The 18,508-nt window shown below is 44.6% G+C and overlaps 1 protein-coding gene and 1 long non-coding RNA gene across 6 annotated transcripts in view; both read left to right on the top strand.

Annotated features, from left to right (window-relative positions):
• CG16779 (uncharacterized protein) overlaps positions 1–18,508 on the top strand; it is a 32,594-nt gene that overhangs the window by 6,367 nt on the left and 7,719 nt on the right. For 3 of the 5 annotated variants that reach the window (NM_001275489.2, NM_001275487.2, NM_001275488.2), the window contains exons 2-8: positions 108–710; positions 11,471–11,777; positions 11,930–12,594; positions 13,907–14,025; positions 14,147–14,906; positions 14,972–15,343; positions 15,410–18,460. In NM_001275489.2, the coding sequence (NP_001262418.1) occupies positions 11,528–11,777; positions 11,930–12,594; positions 13,907–14,025; positions 14,147–14,906; positions 14,972–15,343; positions 15,410–18,460 (5,217 nt within the window). In that variant the 5' untranslated portion in view covers positions 108–710; positions 11,471–11,527. Of the gene's footprint in view, positions 1–107; positions 711–8,613; positions 8,767–11,470; positions 11,778–11,929; positions 12,595–13,906; positions 14,026–14,146; positions 14,907–14,971; positions 15,344–15,409; positions 18,461–18,508 lie in introns of all 5 variants that reach the window. The other 2 variants (NM_001300325.1, NM_141639.3) reach the window with 1 other exon arrangement.
• Positions 3,233–3,933, top strand: lncRNA:CR45203 (long non-coding RNA:CR45203). The gene is made up of 2 exons (NR_125122.1): positions 3,233–3,513; positions 3,603–3,933. It is a non-coding gene; the product is annotated as a long non-coding RNA:CR45203 (long non-coding RNA).

Here is an 18,508-nt window from a genome sequence, read left to right as displayed (position 1 = left end):
ATGCCGAGATCCCAAAAATTTGGACTAACTGTAATGGGCAAAAATAAAATTCCAGCTACGCCACAAATATCCATTAGTAGTGACTAATTTCAGTTTCATTTCCACAGTAAGATGTTTAGATGTAATCGCAAGAAAGTGTGTCAAGCCGTCCTCTTTACAATGAATCAACCCTAAACTAAAGTAAACTACGACTTTTTAAAGTTATAAACCTTGAAAAGGACTAACAAATCGCTGGTAGAATAGCAGAACAAGGCGTGACTTGTGTGTGAGTGTACATAACGAAGGAAAGTATGTGAAACCGGGGCGCAAGAATGGCCGCCCACTTGCCTCTGGCCAACCTTTTGTGACCGTGCGTGTGAAATAAAAGAGAAAAGTAAAACAAAAAAATAACAAAAATAACAAAAATCAGGAAAAGCAAAAGGAAAACGAACGCAACTACTACAATCAACGGCAATGGAATAGCGATTCAATGTCACAGTCAGCGAACAGCATCTATGTGCACGGAATTAGATACAGATACCCTTATACATATACCCACACCCATACATGTGTAAACCGCTCACGTATGTAGAGAAAAGCCATTGCCGCAGTTCAGTGAGCCAGTTTTAAGGGGCCGACATCGAAAGAAAGGCGAAGACGACGACAATCAACATCCATCATACGCACCGTGGAACGCGGCGCAAAACGCAAATGCAGCCCCTGATCGATCGGTAAGCCGAAAAGGTGGTTAAACCCCAATTCCCCAGTGGAACTCTACTCTTTCGTGCCCCCCCTCTTCCCCTTCCTGTTTACACCTTGCTCAAGTTTGATTTGGAATTTATATTGATTTGATTGGTGTTTCCGTTTATTTGAGTACTAACCAAATGACTAACAAAACAGTATATACAACTATATAAGCATATCTATTATGCAAAATTATTTATAATTTATAATTCCCACTTAAATCTCAATGGTTAAAAGTAATTCGCACAGATTTGTCCTGTTATGCATAGAAAACCTATGACCACATCAATGGGTACTGATGATTACATAAAAGTAATCAATCTGAAATGTCAGAATGGTTAAATGATTTTGAGTGTCTTAAATCAATGATTGCCTTTCTGGGATTAAAATTAATAAATTAATTAGTTCGACAAGCCCTTCAGTGCGCCGAATATTATGCTACATAACGATCGTTATAGTGATGATGATGATGCCTTCTCCTTCCGTGATAAATGTTCCCATTTATTTATGGCTGGCATTAACAAGCATCTAAAATATGTGCTGACACAACACACAAAAACAAACGCACACCCTCCACCAATGCCAAACACACACACACACACACCCAGACGCACACCCACACAAAAGCGGTATTGGCACTGAGTTTTGCGACAAAATTCACGCGGCGGAAACGTGCTGCCAACAAAGCAAAACGCGGTGTACCCTGTACTCACAACAAAAACAATAAAAATACACAATAATAATAATAATAATAACAATACTAACAAAAACATAAGCATCACCATCACCATCGACATCGACATCGAAACCATTCACGGCATCAAAAACAACAGCAAACCACTTTTTGTTGTCCAAAGTTCAATGACGTTGGCATCGTCATGCAAGCAATTTGTGTTTCCACCAAATGGAAAATTTTCTACTTCTCATGCGGCTTCAATTTCAACGGAAATTCATGGAAACCCCATTCTCATCGAATTCGCTTTCAAGAAGCAGATGGAAAATTAACTTGCCCTAAATCTATTATTTCAACGAAGATTAATCCATTTAAATAGAGAAATAATAGATATGTTGCATGTAAAAAGAGTTCGTCTTAAGCTTATCATTTGAATTACAATTTTAAGTATGCACTTGAGTAAAAATTATTTATTCTTATTGGTCGTCCTTAGTAGCCATAGAAGAGAGAAAAATAATTTTATTAATATTAGAAAATACTTTTTGCTAATTTTTATATTAAGTTAATTTTTGGTTAGTTTATCCATGTTGTACATCGTATTTTAGCAATTTCCGCGTTCCGTCTTGTGACGGTGATTTCCTTTTGTGACCAATGGCTGCCCGTCAAATTTATGACTAAAGCGAAATAATAGACAATTGACGTCACCGTGGAATAGGTATAGGAATTTCTTTTTTATTTATTATAATTCTATTTGGCTTCTACGCGAATGTCTTTTATTTAATATACATATGCGGTAATACAGTCTCATTGCGTCAAGGGGAAATCGGCAAAAAAAAAAAAAAAAAAAATGAGAGAGAAGAAAGTGAACGATCCGGCAGATGACTTATGGAGGACGCGGTGTTGATCTATTGCTGATAAAGTGAAAGTCAAGTTATGCTAGAAATGTAATTTTTCATGTCACACAAAAAGAAAGATGCAAACAAACAAACAAACAAAGAATCCGGCTTGAATTTTTCGCAGAACATGCTAAATGTGTTTAGTAGTCCTCGCATGTGGAATGTCAATGGGCAGCAGCGGCTTTTTGGAAAATCTATAGTATTTTGGGTTGGTTCCGTAGTATTTCGCCTTTGCGTCTGGCATCTCGACATTTGATGGTCGTCGCGTCATTTATCTGTCAGCATTTGCCTCAGCATGATGAACTATTAATTTCTGGTTGCCTAGCCAGGAATGTATTTTCGTCAACTGCGGCACGTGTGCCTCGAACATCAACTCGCATTCGGATTGGTATACGGATTCGGATTTGGATGCGAGTGCGAGTCCATAAAAAATAAAAATAATTTCAATACATTCCCGGTGAGAGGAGAGTGACAAATCCCTTCAGTTTGCAGCTGTAAAATATGTGTGAATATAAAACACGAACGAAAATTTGTGGAATATTTATCAGGCATTTGAATAGAGACAGCAGCACACCCATTTTGATACCAAACGTTTCGATTTCCATGCTATGCTCACTGAATGACCGAGCACATCTGTAATCCGATTTGCAGTACTGCAAATTTATGCCCCGCATTTCAATGAGACCACAAATTCATTAATTATAATCCGATGCAAAATGCATACCTATTCTGTGTACAAGGGTCTTGAATATTCAGTTGTGCCATAATATCTCGTACGTAGCTCAAACTGATTGAATTGCCTGCCTAAATTGCGATTAAATTGCACTCGATATCGTTGCAAAATTTGCAGCAAGCTATTCGTTCGCTATTTATGCACTGCTCTAAGGGCTAAATGGGCTACAACATTGTCTTGGGCATAATTGGAAGGCGTCTGGCGGAAAAGATATGGCAGACACATCAAATCGGACAGGGACATAGGCAGCGGCTGCTTTTGTGTCGCTTTCCTACTGACAACGACAGGTGGTCGTTGGCCCAAAACACATTCATACGCTCACATATTCATACATTCGTACATTCATAAATGCCGCCGCGATAAAGCGCAGCAGTACCAGAAGTAGCGGCTGCCTACACGGCGTATGCGTGTTACGCCTCGAAAGGATGAGAGATGAGATGATCGCACAGGTTTCGCCGCATAATCTGGCTCTCGTATGGGAGCGAGAGGTATGTCCATTAGCTGATTTAATGAAATCGTAAATCAAATGAGCGGACTGCTAAAAATACATCTGCCGCGTATTTTATGTTTTTTGAAGTGGAACCTATGTACAACAGCAACAAGCCGGCAGAAACGATCGCAGGCAGCCGCTGAACAATAGATGAAACGTGGACGATTGTGCCAAAGTACGAATGTGTCCCTTCCCGTTTTGGTGAAATGCATTGGTGCACAGCGAAAAACATCAAAAGTGAACTGACAGAACTCATTACCTAATTCCACTTCCAAAGAAACCAATTTAAAGCGGAACAGGTGCAAGAATGGCATGTTTGATTTTATATATTGTGCGACTCCGAGGAACATGAATAAGATCATAACTTTTAAACTGAAAATCTTACAAAGCTAATAAAGATGAGTACCTTTCATATGTAACATTTAATATTAATCAGTTATATAAATCTTTATTGATCTTTAACTTATAAGCTCCAACTCTAAAGTTACCAAAACTGCAAAAACATTGTTGAAACCCACCGATTTTTCCACTTAAAAGGGAATTTTTTCTTGAAATTCCCATTGGCAGATCGCAATTATTTCCTCAGTGCACTTATGGTATGCTCATGTTTTCGTATCTTCTAATGATGAGCACATGTAATGCTTCGTATTGCAAAACTTGGCGTTTTATTTCGACATTTCTCGCCGTGAATAATGCATGCGATTCCTTAGTCGACATTCGTGTTGGTCTGCTTGGGCTGGGTTTTGGTTGCAGTTTTAGTATTTGGCTTTTGCCTTCTACATGTGCCTTTTTTACCCCGTTCCTTTTGCTGCCAAAAGTGCAGCATTGTCGCCGCCGTCTTGGCCGTCCGTCTCTCAATAGGCGTGTCCAAGATGCTGTGGCCAAGATTTCGCTTGGCTGGCCGGCGTCACAGTTTTCGCGTCTGCGTCTGCACTTTCCCATGGATGTGAACGTGGATGGGGACTCGGATGGGGATGGGGATGGTTATGGGTATGGCTAAGGGTATGGGGATGGGGCTGCCAATGGGTGTGCGAATCTTTATTTAATTAACATATTTTATTTGCTTAAAATGCACACACTTGTCCACAGGAACGCTGTGATTTATGCCTGGCGTTCTGTGTACTTTATGCTGCCTTTCAGTCAGCGTCGAGATCATGGCGATTGTCATCTTTAAGTAGCTTTGTCTCAGAGCAACATCCCCTATGCCCCGTATATCCCTATATATCCCCCAGATTAATCGCCAGCATTAGTCAGTTTTTGGTGCCTTTGGATGTATCTGTACATGTATTTGTATCCGTATCTGTGTGGGCATCCCATTGTTGGCACTGGCCGTGTGACTAATTTGATTACACTCACCAACTCACAAGGAATTTGAATATTTCGCGATTGTGACTTTATTTTGAGACATTTTATTGTACTGTCCGCCCGAAAAGCGTCGACTTTCTGCATTAAATTAATGCTCACTTACTGTGCCAGCCATCTAATGTTATTTATATAGCAAATCAAATACGGCCACCGTCTATGTGCATCTCTCGGATACTATAGCCAGTATCCGTGAAAATTCCTCAAATGATATGTCATCAAAATGTGATTAATTTAATGCCTTCCCAACTCACATGCAGTATTTGTGAGGACTTCTAATATTAGTAGTGTCAACGTTGAAGATCGAAAATAGGAAATCATAGAGAGGCATCTCAAGGGCTTATGAAATTGTACTTTAAAATGAATTTAGCTACAAAAGCGGAAATTCTAGGCAAGTAATGAACGCAAACAAAACTGCAATCCATCAAATACTACACTAGTTTAGAATGTTTGTTAACGTAGAAATGCCGAAACATATATGGATAACTTTATTGAAATGTTTAAGATGGTTGTAGCACTTAAAAGTTATGTTGTATTTGGTTTATCAAAAGCACAAATTAAACTAAATATGCTCCAAATTCGCTCTGAAAGAGTCAGAAGTTGGGCAAACCTAAAAGTTTTTATTCCGCACCATTAAAGCGGGAAGAAATAAAGGAAATAAAGAAAGGCTCCACACACTCTGTACTGACTATTAACCCAATTCAATGGGGAGAACAAAAAGAAAATGCAACTCTCAAAAGCCATTTAAGCATAATGTGCAATAAAATTATAAATAAACGCCACTCCAAGGGAATGCGGGCGAATGTTTATGGGTGGCGCGTTCTCATTAGGCAAAGTGTTCGATAATTAAATAGAAATGTAAATCAAGGCATCGAATTGTGCCCCAACCATTCTCTACATGTGTGCCTGCCACCCACTGAAATGTGTTTATTTTCGGTGGGCGCGAGTGATTTTAATTGGATTTTGATATGATATGATAAATCCACCACGCTCCATCCACATTATCCAATCCAATAATACACAATCTCCACTCACCTTGGCTGAGGCCTGCCGCTTTCGATCTGTCTTTGGCATTTTACACACGATTCACGATTATTTTTAGGCTCTGGCCTAACATTGAAAATGCAAATGTTTATATGTTTGCCTGTTTGCCGTCTAATTTTGCGCATAGTTATTAATATTATTTTTATGAGCATTTCTTGTTTGGATGATGCGGCGGCTGCTGTTGACACGGCCAGCGGGGCGTATGCGCTATATCTATATCTATATTTGCCGCTTCTTGTTTTCCGCTAATCGGAGTGTGAACATACGAGAAATAAACAATTTTATTGATATTAAGGAAACCACATAAACACTATAACACTATAAAAATGAAATGATCAAAATATTAGAAAATTATAGAGGGCTTTTCATGGAATTCGGGTGCCACCGTTGTTGTTGATATTTTTTTTCCCTCAACCCTGTTTATTGTGGTCTTTTTTTTTATCGCCTTTTGTGCCGGCGGTACCAGTGTTGTTGTTGTACTGCGCCACGGTCTTCTTCATTAGTGTGTTTTAGTGGGCGCCCTGCCAACGATTTTCCGAAACAAATCGAAGTCGCGCTCGACAACATTCCGCACGCTTACGATACACGAAAAGGCAGCGCCAGAGCGACCCACTGTGCCAGTACCACAGTCCCACTGTGCGGTGGCAATGTGCATGCATACATTTAATTAAAATCAACAAGATGCACATACTGGGATACTTGGCCACTGCATGTGTCGCACACTCAGCGAAATATTAATAAATTTATTTAAATATTTACTATATGAAAGTAAGGCAATATGACATATAACAAATTATATATGATTTGATTTAGATCTTACATTCATCAGCTAATGAACATAAGAGACATAATTTTGGCTCAGTGCAGCTGTTGTCGAAGTTGCTTAGGAAGTGCTCGCACTGCACTTGCTGGCTGCAAATATCCAAAAGCCAGACCAAATCCAAATGCAGTTGCAGTCGCAGATGCAAGAGGCATCTGATGCATTTGGCATCCCCCCGCCTGTTGCGTTTCCCTGTGCCCACCCCCCTGTCATGTCGCGCACTGTACGCAGCCAATCCGATGCAATGTGCGTCTGATGCCCAACAACATGTGTAAGAGCGTGTGGCGCCCCCCTCCCCCCTCCGCAGACCCCTTCGATTTTGGGCACCTAGGAGCCGAAAAGTTCCCTTGGCCAACTGCGCCTTTCGACGACGCTCGTGTGTCTCCGTCTCTGTCTCTGTTTCGTTTTCTGATTTCGCAATCGTTTTCAGAATGCTCTACTTGGTGCCCCGAATGAGTGCGTTTCGTCACTCACTTGGAATCCGTACTGGAACCTTGCCCTTTCAGGTTATTTCGGCTCTTAAATAACTTAAAGCTAATGGCTAAGGGGATGTATTTAGTCTGCGCCACTCGTAAGATTTGTATCTTTTTATCTTTGAGCAGGGGAGGATGTTAAGTGCTACATATCTCAGCCATAATACCTATTTATGCAGGGTATTCGAGTGATGTACAATGCCCAATAAAGATTTGTCATCTTTGCCCATCTTTTTGCACAGCTTTTTGCGGCATTTGTGGCGCATGTTTCGCCAAGCGTTGCCGAAACGGGTGGGACGCAAGCCAAACATGAATTAAATTAAAAATAAAACTATAGAAAATTGTAATTAAATAACTAAAAACGAAAATAAGCATGCACGTCGACAGACAAAGACTATTGTGTACCAAAATAAAATTTCATGAGACGGCAGCAAGAAACTGACAACGACAACTAAAACTACAACGACATCGGAATCGGTATCGGTAAAAATGAAAAACGAAAAATGGAGGAAAAGCGTACTGCGGTATCGATAGAGGAAAATTCGCCAGAAATGCAAAAGAAGCGAGTGCATAGAATAATTGAAATTTTCAATGCTGCAACTTGAGGATGGACAGATTCTACCCTCAGGCGTATTTCAAGGAAAATGTTAAAGTAATGTAACATAAAACTTTGCAAAATACAGTAGTAGAGACTCGCAAATTTGGACAGAAAAAAAGGAAATTGTAATCCAGAAGAATCATTTTTTATGTGTTTTTTGTTTGGATGGTTTATTAAATATATTTGACCATGTTCTTTAAAAAGATAAAATGCCCATAATATATATAATTGAAGAAAAAATCCGAAAAAATCTACACCTCAAACATTTTTTCAATGCCATATTTTTTTTTGCTCGCTAATCCTGCCGACAAGCTAATCCCGTTTGACCGATTAGCAAATTGCTCAGTCAATCAGTAAGTCAGTCAGTCAGTCAGTCAGTCAGTCAATCATCCCATCGCTCAGCCAACAATTAAGACTAACCGCCATTTTCGCCCACCGACCCCCCGAAAAATTCCCAATTTCATTCTCGAGAAGTTTTTTTTACCAACCGATGCGAATTTTCCCATACTTTTCATTGTGTTTTGCATCGTATGTGTTGTATGTACATCCATGTGCGATTTTTCCGATGCGAGTGTGCCAATGTGTCGCCTTTTTTTGAGTATGTTTTTGCATGTGTTTGGTTTTTTGATTTCAATTCGTTTTATGCGCACATTTTTATGCATAAATTTTGACATTTGTTTGCTCTTTGGTTCCTCTTCACGTTTTTATGTCACCCCGCAAAAATGAAAGAAAAAAACGAAAGAAAATAAGAGGCGCCAGCTACGAATTCGAATATGTTCAATCATACCAAACTTTTTTCAGATTTTTGATTTTGTATCCCCATCATCACCACCACCACTACCACCACAACTACAACAACAACAACAACCAGTACAAGCACCAACAACAACATCAACAACAACAACAAGAACCTCATCGACGGCGTCAATTGCGACGATGGCTGCCATAAATACGGTAAGTACGCGACATCATCAACCAAATAATGCTAAAATATAATAAAATAAAAGGAAAGGAAAGAAAAGAAAATAAAATAAATGGAAATAAAATCGAAGCCAACAGAAATAACAATTATGGAACATACCAAAAAAGCTCACAATTGTGGGCAATCAATCATGGAAATACATTTTTTATGGCACATGCCGCCGATATATTTATCAACATTTACATCCGAGCAATTTGTATCTGACACATTCGAACAATGTTTCATTTCTGAATCATTGACTAGCGCTAACTACTTTAAGCAAAACTTCGCCAAGTTGTAAAGTTGCGACTTCTATGCCAAAAGTAAATTACAGGGCGACCTACTTTGTAATAAATAATTGCCTGCTGTCACTTTTACTTATTTATGGAACAAAAAAGTAATCAAAAGTCCATAACTTAACAGTAGGTAAAATAAATTTTAAAGAATTTAATTCAGAAAACTCTGTTAGAACTAGACCTTTCAATATGTTTTTGGATTCTCTGCAGCAAAACATGGCTTAATTATTCATAAATTTCCATAATTGTCACACTTGCGTAGACAATAATGTCAGCGACATAAAGCGTTTAAAATGCCATTTTTAAAATGATTAAACTTGTGATATTGCGCATACGGCATGTTGTACGCCAGCTGATACCCGTGTCTTTTGAAGGCCTAATCATAAACAAAATTGAAAATTGAGGAAAACGGTAAGGCGGACAGATTCGGTGCCATATGACCGAGTTACCCGATGATGAATCTGTTCTTGATGACGACGACGTCGTCGGCGGCGGCGGCTTTTCTCAGCCCTTCTCGGCACAAACATGTGTTTCAGCTCATTTTACTAATAAGCAGCAGCGGCGGGGAGGGGAATATGCAAAGCGAGGAGAAAGGCCCGATGACAAATTGCCGGCCAGCACATTCAATTTTACGCTGACATCATCTCGAAATTTTCATTAACATATCGGCAGTATGGTCGAACCAGAGACCAGGGACCTTGCCAAATCTTCAAATCTGACCATCAAGTCTGTCTGCAATGGAAATATGATTTTGGCAGTGCCAAACTTTTCCTGCAACATGGGCCCATTCATTCAGCATTCTTTGCTGGCTTTCTACCCGCCACTCGCTCCTCCACTTTTTTCCGCTTGTTTTTTAGACTGACATTGACATTTGATTGACACGTGAATCACGGCGTAAAAATATGCCCGCCCATCCGAGAGTTCAGAACCTGGGATGGGCAATTGGTGTGGGCCGTGTCGCAACAGGATATATCACACCTCCCGTCCTCGAACTTTGACAGCCTTTGCTGGCAGACGTGGGGATTTTCTAACGGGGCGACGCTCATAAATCTTCTCACTTGTGCAAGAGAGCAAACATATAATTACTTGATACCCGAATTGATTTAGCGTAAACATAATTTATGATCCCATTCGATTGAAAGATCGTTGGCTCACCTGTAAGTGAAATGCCGCTGAAAAATGGCGATTTTCACGAAATGGACTTGCTCATCTCGCTTGAAAGTAGCGTCAGGGTTATCACAACAATTGATAAACATAAATCTAATTTGCTTCGGCCCATTTATATCTCATAGCCATAGACTGAGCACATTTAAATAAACAAATTGTGCGGCAGAGAACATTAAAGCGGAGGCGTGCCACTTGTGGCTCCTTTTTTTTGGTTCATTGAGGGAACTTTTTCATTAGCCAGCCGTGTTTTCTTTCTCATTTTTTTTTTTTGCCGCAACTTAAACAATAATAAAATTGCTGTTTATTTACTTTGCGTGAAATTTTATGCATCTTCGCTCTGGTTTTTCATACTACTACTGAAAACTGAAATACAGACAACTGTTTTTGTTTCTTTTTTTTTTTTGCATTGTGGTCAGCGTCGCAGGCACTTTTGGAAATTTATGCTCTGGTGTTTTATTTATTTTCATTCGCCTTTTCTTTTGCGGTTATGGGCAATTGGTGGCCACATTAATTGGGCATCGGTTGCGGTTTATAAAGCATTAATTGCCTCATCTAACAACGGACTCCCCTGCGACCCCATTAGCCCACTCTTTAGTCAATTTATGAGTGCACTTTTATTGCATTTAAATTAATATATGTCGAGGGGCTGCCAAGTGTACGAGGCAAATAAATGACGGACCAAAATACACCATTGTTTTGTGAGTGCCAAGAAGGCGGCGACCAGCACACTTAGAAAAACCCATTGCTGAAAAATATGGCTACATTCAAATGGCATTTTCATTAATGGCGGCGAATGTACAAATTATTTTCTTTAATAAAAATTCCCATCCTAACTACCCCTAATCAAAATGTTCATTAAGAAGAATGTTCGAATAAGCAAAACTTATTCCCAAGTGCATTGATAATATGGGCCACATGGCGTATACTCGATATGCTTCCGTGCATACTGCCAGCGGGAATCGAGGGCGTTGGCGCGGTGGGCATGGCACAGTAGTCACTTGTCGTACTCAAAGTGAAATGCATTAAAATTCAATTAATTATGCGACGCGTCGTCCATTAGGCGACAGTTGCCGTGAATTATCAATAATCTCGACTAATCTCGCCTGGCAGCCATCGCTGCCCGTTGCTGTCTCGCCTTTTGGCAGCTATTTTGGTTGACTCCACCGATCCACCTTCCCTCACAATTACCTCAGCTTACCATGAATTCATTGAATTTTTCACCTATTACACACAGGTACCAAAGAGCATCCATCTGCCATTGACGACTCTCAGCAGCGCGCCGCGCGTGTTGATGTGCAGCGCATCCGTGGGCACCGAAGGATCCGTCACTCTGCAATTGCGTGATGCGAACGCGTTGGAGGCAGCAGCAACAAAGACAGCAACAGCAGCAGCAGCAGCAGCAGCAGCAGCGGCAGCCACATCGACGACGTCACCAAATGGCGTTGCAGGTGCGCCAGCGTCGACGCTAGAGAATGCGCTGACCATCGGGTATCCGGATCCGGAAATGTTGGCAGATGTCTTGGGCACCATTCAGACAGCCTGTAAGTGAATTATATACAAACATGTGTGCAAGGTAGTTCTAGCTTCTTATCAGTATCTGAACTCGTTTGAAGAAGTACTTGTAGAATTGCATAATGTGCCCATCTACATTATATTTCCATGATTCTTACCTATTGCCCTTGGCTCCTTACAGCTCTCAAGAACAACAACTCAATCACAGCAGCAACTTCAAGCAATAGCTCGACCAAGTCGACGAGCAGCAATCATCTGACAAATCCCAACAAGATAACCATAAAAAGGCGGAGTGTGCACTCAGTGAGCACCTCGACGAACAGCAGTAGCATTAGTAGTTGCAGCAGCAGCAGCAGCAGTAGCAACAGTGGCAAGAGCAATACCAGCTACATCAAGAACTGCTTGATACGCAGCAGCAGCTGCAGCAACACGGTCACCAATGTCACCACATTGGCCCAGATTATGAGCAACAGCAGCACGAGCAGCGCGGCCAGTTTACTCAATCAGCACAACAACAACAGCAACTGCAGCAATAGCAGCAACTTCAGTACCGCCTCCTCGGTGGGCAGCAGCATCAGCGTTGGCAGCAACAGCAGCAGCAGCAACTGCAGCAACGGCAGCAACAGCAACAGCAACGACAGCAACAGCAGCAGCGGCGGCGGTCACCGATTGAGTTTCAAGGGCACCGGACGGCATGTTCCCGCGAGCGGATTAAGTTCATCGGCGGCATCCACGAACACGAACGGTACCGTCAGCGGCATTGGCGGCATCATAAGCGTCGAGGCGCCCCGCAAGAATCGACCCAAATTATCATCGCCAACGCGTCACGGACCGCAGCAGTGTCAGGTGCGTACGCAAATCCGCTGCGGCTTTTGCGGCACTCATTTATCCTATATACTAAATATATTTACATACATATATAGTGTATATATCCGTGGCCTAATCGCCAATTTATCGCCGCTCATTCTGAGCCATGCCAACATGTCGCGCAGACAGTCGTGCAATATTTATAAACAGACATTAAGGTCGTCTCGTTCGAGTGGCAGGTGAAACGCGCCCAGTTCTCAAAGTGCCTACGCATCACCCCGCTCAATCTATCACTAGTTGTATCTGTATCTGTATCTAAACCTGCAGATCCCCTACAGCTCGTTAAAATCCGGCGGACTGGCACTTGGAACTAATGTTATGTTTATACACGGCGTTAATTGAGCGCAGAGCCCGTCTGGCTGGGAAGCTGCAATCCATTGGGGGCTACCATATGCGCGCATTGATAATTCAGGGAATTGTGGGAAGACCATCAAAGGGTAGAAATCATTTAAGGAGAATTCTTCAAACACATCTGTGGCACTGGGGAAAACTACTTTGATATCGTTCTTTGAGGAGCCTATAAAAATAAGAAATAAATTTGAATTTGAATTACTACTACTAGTTTACTTGCATCACAGTTCCAATTAACATCAGAATCACGACATCTGCGAAAACTTTCCTTATGCATTCACCAAAAAATCTTATACTTTCTGGCTTCATACCACCACCACATCTCACCTTCGTCTTGATTTCGTAAACCAATTATTGATTTAAAGCGCTTTTTTGCCGCGTGAAAATTTTCCACATCCAAAATCGAACAGCTAGGGGCATTCAACACGTTTCGACGTCTGTCAATAAAACTGACAGCCGCTCAAAGTGCTGCGGCTCCAAGTCCTCGTTTTTCTTCATTTTGGTTTTTTTTTTTTTTTTGCAGTGGGGAGTACGGCGGTAAAGTACATTTTATGACGCGTTTTACGATACTGCGGATGTTGGGAGGAAGTGTTTGGTCAGCGGTGGGTTGGTATGGATACTGGAATTCCACTACCGCTGCAGGGCACGCAAAGGCAAACATACACGTAGCACAGATGTTTTTGCAGATAGTTTTTGGGGGTTGGGATGTGGTCCAGCTTTTGGCCTAGCTTTCGGTTTCGGAATTCGTCGGTTTCGGTAATTAGCATGCGGTGTGTGGTGGGCGTAAAAACGGGGAAAAAACATAGAGAGCCAACATAACGTATACGCAATGTGGCTCATTAAAATGTTCGAGCGCGCAGCGCTTTCAATTATCTAGAGGGCAGCCGACAGGCAGTGCTAATTACATTTCTCATACGTTCTTCACTCGGACTTTTTATAGATTTGTTGCAAGATCTTTGGAAATGCCTCGGCGCTGGCCAAGCACAAACTGACGCACAGCGACGAGCGGAAATACATCTGTGCGCTCTGCTCGAAGGCATTCAAGCGGCAAGATCACTTGTAAGTAAATGAGGCGCACTAACTAGTGCTCTATTGATCTGTTGATCTGTTGATCTGTTGATCTCTTGACCAACAAATCCACTGAGCCACTGAACCCACATCCACTCTTTACCGCCCCCAGAAACGGACACATGATGACTCATCGGAACAAGAAGCCTTACGAGTGTAAGGCGGATGGCTGCGGCAAATCGTATTGCGATGCCCGATCATTAAGGCGCCATTCGGAGAATCATCATGCCGGCGGAGCAGCCACGCCCACCACCAGCCAATCGCTTTCGCCCACCGCCAGTTCGAGCGGTACCAGCAATAGTAGTGGTGCCGGCGCGGCCACCAGCTCCTTGAGCCTTTCTCCGGCTACGGCCAGCGGGGATGCCAGCTCCCCGGACGGAGCCACCTGCATTCGAACCTATATTTCCACGGGCAGTTCGGTGGTGGATGCTGCCACTGGGATCGCTCTGTCGGATGAACAGATCAAGGCGATGAATCTGCCGATCAAGACGGGCGTGACCTTGCTGTCGCCCACCACCTCGACCTCGTCGAATGCCTCATCATCGGCCTCGTCCGCCAGCTCATCGCTTTCCGCGACGGGCTCGTTACCGGGGTCGGGATCGGGATCAGGATCAGTTTCCATGGCCCCGTCACCGTCAAGTGGCTCGGTGATAACCGCTTGTTCGCCCACCATCACGCTCAGCGATGGGATGAGTCTCGAGGGCGAGGGTCTCACTCGGGAACAGTTGGATCTCATCAGCAAGATAATGCAGCAAACGAAGCAGACGAGCGCCCAGGTCACCGTCTCATCGCCCACCAGTGTCAGTTCCTACAAGATCAACACCAATTCGTCGCCATCGCAGAACAGACCGCGCACCTGGAACATGCAATTGGTAGGTGGACTCTAGATAAAGGATAGTATTTATAATCATATAATATCAAACCCTATTATCTACAGCTAAATAGTGCCCAAAATGTAACTGTCACAGTCGAGGACAACTCTGAGCTCGTTACTCCCTCCTCCAACTCACCCGTGGAGGTCAAGGAGGAGGAGCTCAGCTCACAGCTTGTGGGCACCATGAATCCCCACCTGCTCAACATCGTGAAGCTCGACAAGCCCGTTGAGTGCAATCTCTGTCACCGTAAGTTCAAAAATATACCCGCCCTCAATGGGCACATGCGCCTACATGGCGGCTACTACAAAAAGGATCCGGAAACCAAACGCAGCGAGAAGAAGGACTCCAGTGGTCCACCCCTTCAGACTGCGAGCATTGGAGTGCGCGCCCTAATCGAGGAGAAGATCATCAGCAAGCGCAAGGATATGACTAAGGTGGGGTTATAAAACAAAAATTAATGTTTATGATATAATTACTAACACATCTTCTATCTGCTGCAGGGCTCCTTTGTGGTTCCGGCACCACCGCACAGCAGTGGCACTACCACTACCCTGCGTCGATCGATCAGCGATCTGGAGAGCTTTCTCAACCCGAAGACGAGCTCCAGCAGTCACACCCAGACGATGACCACCACTACGGGCACAACCACAGCGGTTCTCCCAGCGGCCACCACCATCAAGAGCAGCAATGGCCTTAGTATCCAGCAGATTGGCCTGCCGCAGAGCATCGAGATTTTCAGCGGCGGTCAGAAGCAGGCAAAGACGCTCAACCTGGGCAGTGGCACCAACACGATCACGATAACCACCAACAATGTACCCACCACCACGACGATGAGTGCTCTTACTGCGCTAAAAGCGGGAGGCACTATCAGTGGAATCTCTACCGCTACCAACACCGATCCCAAGGATTCCACACTTATAGAGCTTCTGAAACGCGGCACTCGTATTGCGGTCACTTCGAAAAAGAACCAATCCCATGGACAAACGGGATCCAGTACAATGATGTCCTCCAGTGGAGCGGCAACAAATGCTGTGGGTGCTGTCACCGAGTTAACCACCATTGGTGCCGGTGGAGGAGTGCAGACAGTGGGCCGACAGATCATCACCAACAACAACCGCACCGTGATCATACCCTCCGATGTCCAGGTGGTTTCCACCAAAAGCAAGCTAAGCAGCTTAAGCAGCCTTGTCAAGTGCAATATGACCAATAGTGGCACCTCCTCCTCGGGAAATCTTTCGCTGGCCGATGGCACGCCTCTTTCCCTGACAATTGCTTCCAATCAGGAGTTGACTGGAGGAGGAGGCAACTCCAGCGGATCGGGAAGTGTGATCACGAGCGGGGGAGGTGGAGTCTATACGGTTACCTACACAAGTGACGGCACCGATCTCTTTGACGATGCCGAGGTATACAACGTTTCGGACACCGAGATGCTGCTGCAGACGGTGGACTCCATGGAGCTGCTCAATGATGAGGAGATCAAGAGCGAACATTCCGAGGACTTTGCCCTGCTAAGCGAGGCCGGCGACAGCGCGCACACCCAACTGGTGAAACTGGAGCCGGAAAGTGGACAGGCCAACTCCGGATCGGGAAGCGTATCTGGCGCAAACACTACGCCGTTGCCCACCTTCCAGCAATTCCATTCCAAGGAGCTGATCATGCAGAACAGTTCGCAGATCCAGGCGATAGCCAGCATGCGCGGAAGTGGTGGTGGAGTCCTGGCCTCGCCGCTCCACTCGCCACTGGCCTATCCCACTCCCCCATCGAGCCACGAGAATATGGCCCAGAGTTCGCCCTTCATCGAGGATGCAGCTGCCCAGTTTGTGGATGCCAGTAACACCTTCTTCGGTGACAAGACGGACTTCTCGCACATCTATTTCAAAACGGATGAGGGGGAGGCCACCATTGAACAGCTAAATGAGCACGACAACGAGAAGATCCTGAAACTGAAATCAGTGCTAGAGGACAGCAGCTTCGATCCCTCGATCAAAGTGGAGGACCTGTTGAATGGCACCGATGACGATACGGAATGCGATCTGCGGGAGTTTGCGGAGACTAACCTCTCGTTTTTGGACGAGGATCAAGAGTTCCTCAATGACTCCAGGAATGCCACCTCTCCGCTCTCGGAATCCTTCTTCACCAGCGGCATTGGCTCCGCGGAGGATGTAAAGCAGGTTTTGCGCGAAGTCCTGCCCGATGAGAATATGCAACTGCAATTGAGCAGTGAGCAGCAGGGCGAGAACATCATCGATCTCTACTATTTGCCTGGCTTGGGCTTGCAATCCCAGATGATGCCCAATTCGGAGGATCCGCTGCTCTCCTCCTCACCCCGCGAGTTTGGCCAGCAAAGACAGCAGTTGCCTATGCAAACCACCAACATGCAACAGCCCATGGAGCAGACACTACAGGACAACAACAACATCTACCAGCAGCAGGAGCAGCAGCAAGAGCAACACCAGCAGCAACAGTCACAGCAGGAACAGCCACCGCAACAGGAACAACAACAGCAGCATCATCAACAGTTGCTGATGCCCCAGCAACCACTCAATCAAACGGAATCCCTGCCGGCAGTCGGTCAGCAGCAGGGTGATTTCATGCTGCCCCTGGTGGGTGGTCATGGATTCACCCAAGTTACCAGCCAAACACAATACATAGATAACAGCCAGGGAGGCATGGGGATGCAGCCCCTCAACAGCCTGCTGCAACCACTGCTCTATGGTGGGGCAACCACATCCAATGGCAACGCCTCAGCCGGGGGCAATGAATCTCTGCTCACCACCGATTGCCAAATGAATGCCAATCAAGGCCAGATCGATACGGGCCTGATGTTCGCCTGTGGCAACACGACAACCATGGCCAACAAATCCCTGGCGGCTATCGTGTCCAACCCGCCGAGTGTGGCTAACTTGCAGCCCTTGTCCAACCAAACCAATTCCATTCTGAAGCGCCGACTACGCTCCAATGCACCCCAGGAGACGCACAAGTTCTCCAAGTTCCACACTCTGTCGCCGCATCGTTCCAAGCTGCGCAAACCATCGCGAACCCACTATACGCCAGCACCCATCCTGAATCCGGATCGCAAGGGCACTGGGCTGTACTGCAATGTGCGCAAGCAATTGGGTCAGGGTCTCTTCGACGCCTTCGACGATGACTTTGGGGACTCGGTGGGCTTGGTAGACTTCTCGGACGAGTCCAAGGTTAACTTGGGATCCACCTACCAGGCGCAGATACCCAGCTGTCGACCGCTGGAGGAGGCATTGCGGGACTCTCCCGGCGCCGAGATGATGTGGAATCCCGAGGTGCAGGAGGACGAAAAGATCCTGATGCGCTACATTGATCTCAGCAAGTCGTCGGCCGTGCCCATGGGCAGTCATTCCGAGGAGGTGGCGCTCCAAACGCTGCTTCGGGCCAAAGGAAACTCGGCGGCGGCTGTGCTCAGCCTACTACAAACGCAGTCCGGCGCCTTCCAGATGAAGTGGACCGCCTACGAGCTGGAGCAGTTCTTGCGCGGATTGGAAAAGAATGGCAAGGACTTTGGCAAGATCGCCAGTGAGGTGGGTTCCCTATGATGATTACAATTCGAATGGGTGTAATAACTTTAC

This window comes from Drosophila melanogaster, chromosome 3R, assembly GCF_000001215.4.
Source record: "Drosophila melanogaster chromosome 3R".
Classification (NCBI taxonomy): domain Eukaryota; kingdom Metazoa; phylum Arthropoda; class Insecta; order Diptera; family Drosophilidae; genus Drosophila; species Drosophila melanogaster.
The sequence above is the reverse complement of the archived record's forward strand: the minus strand, read 5'-3'. Positions and strand labels throughout refer to the sequence as shown.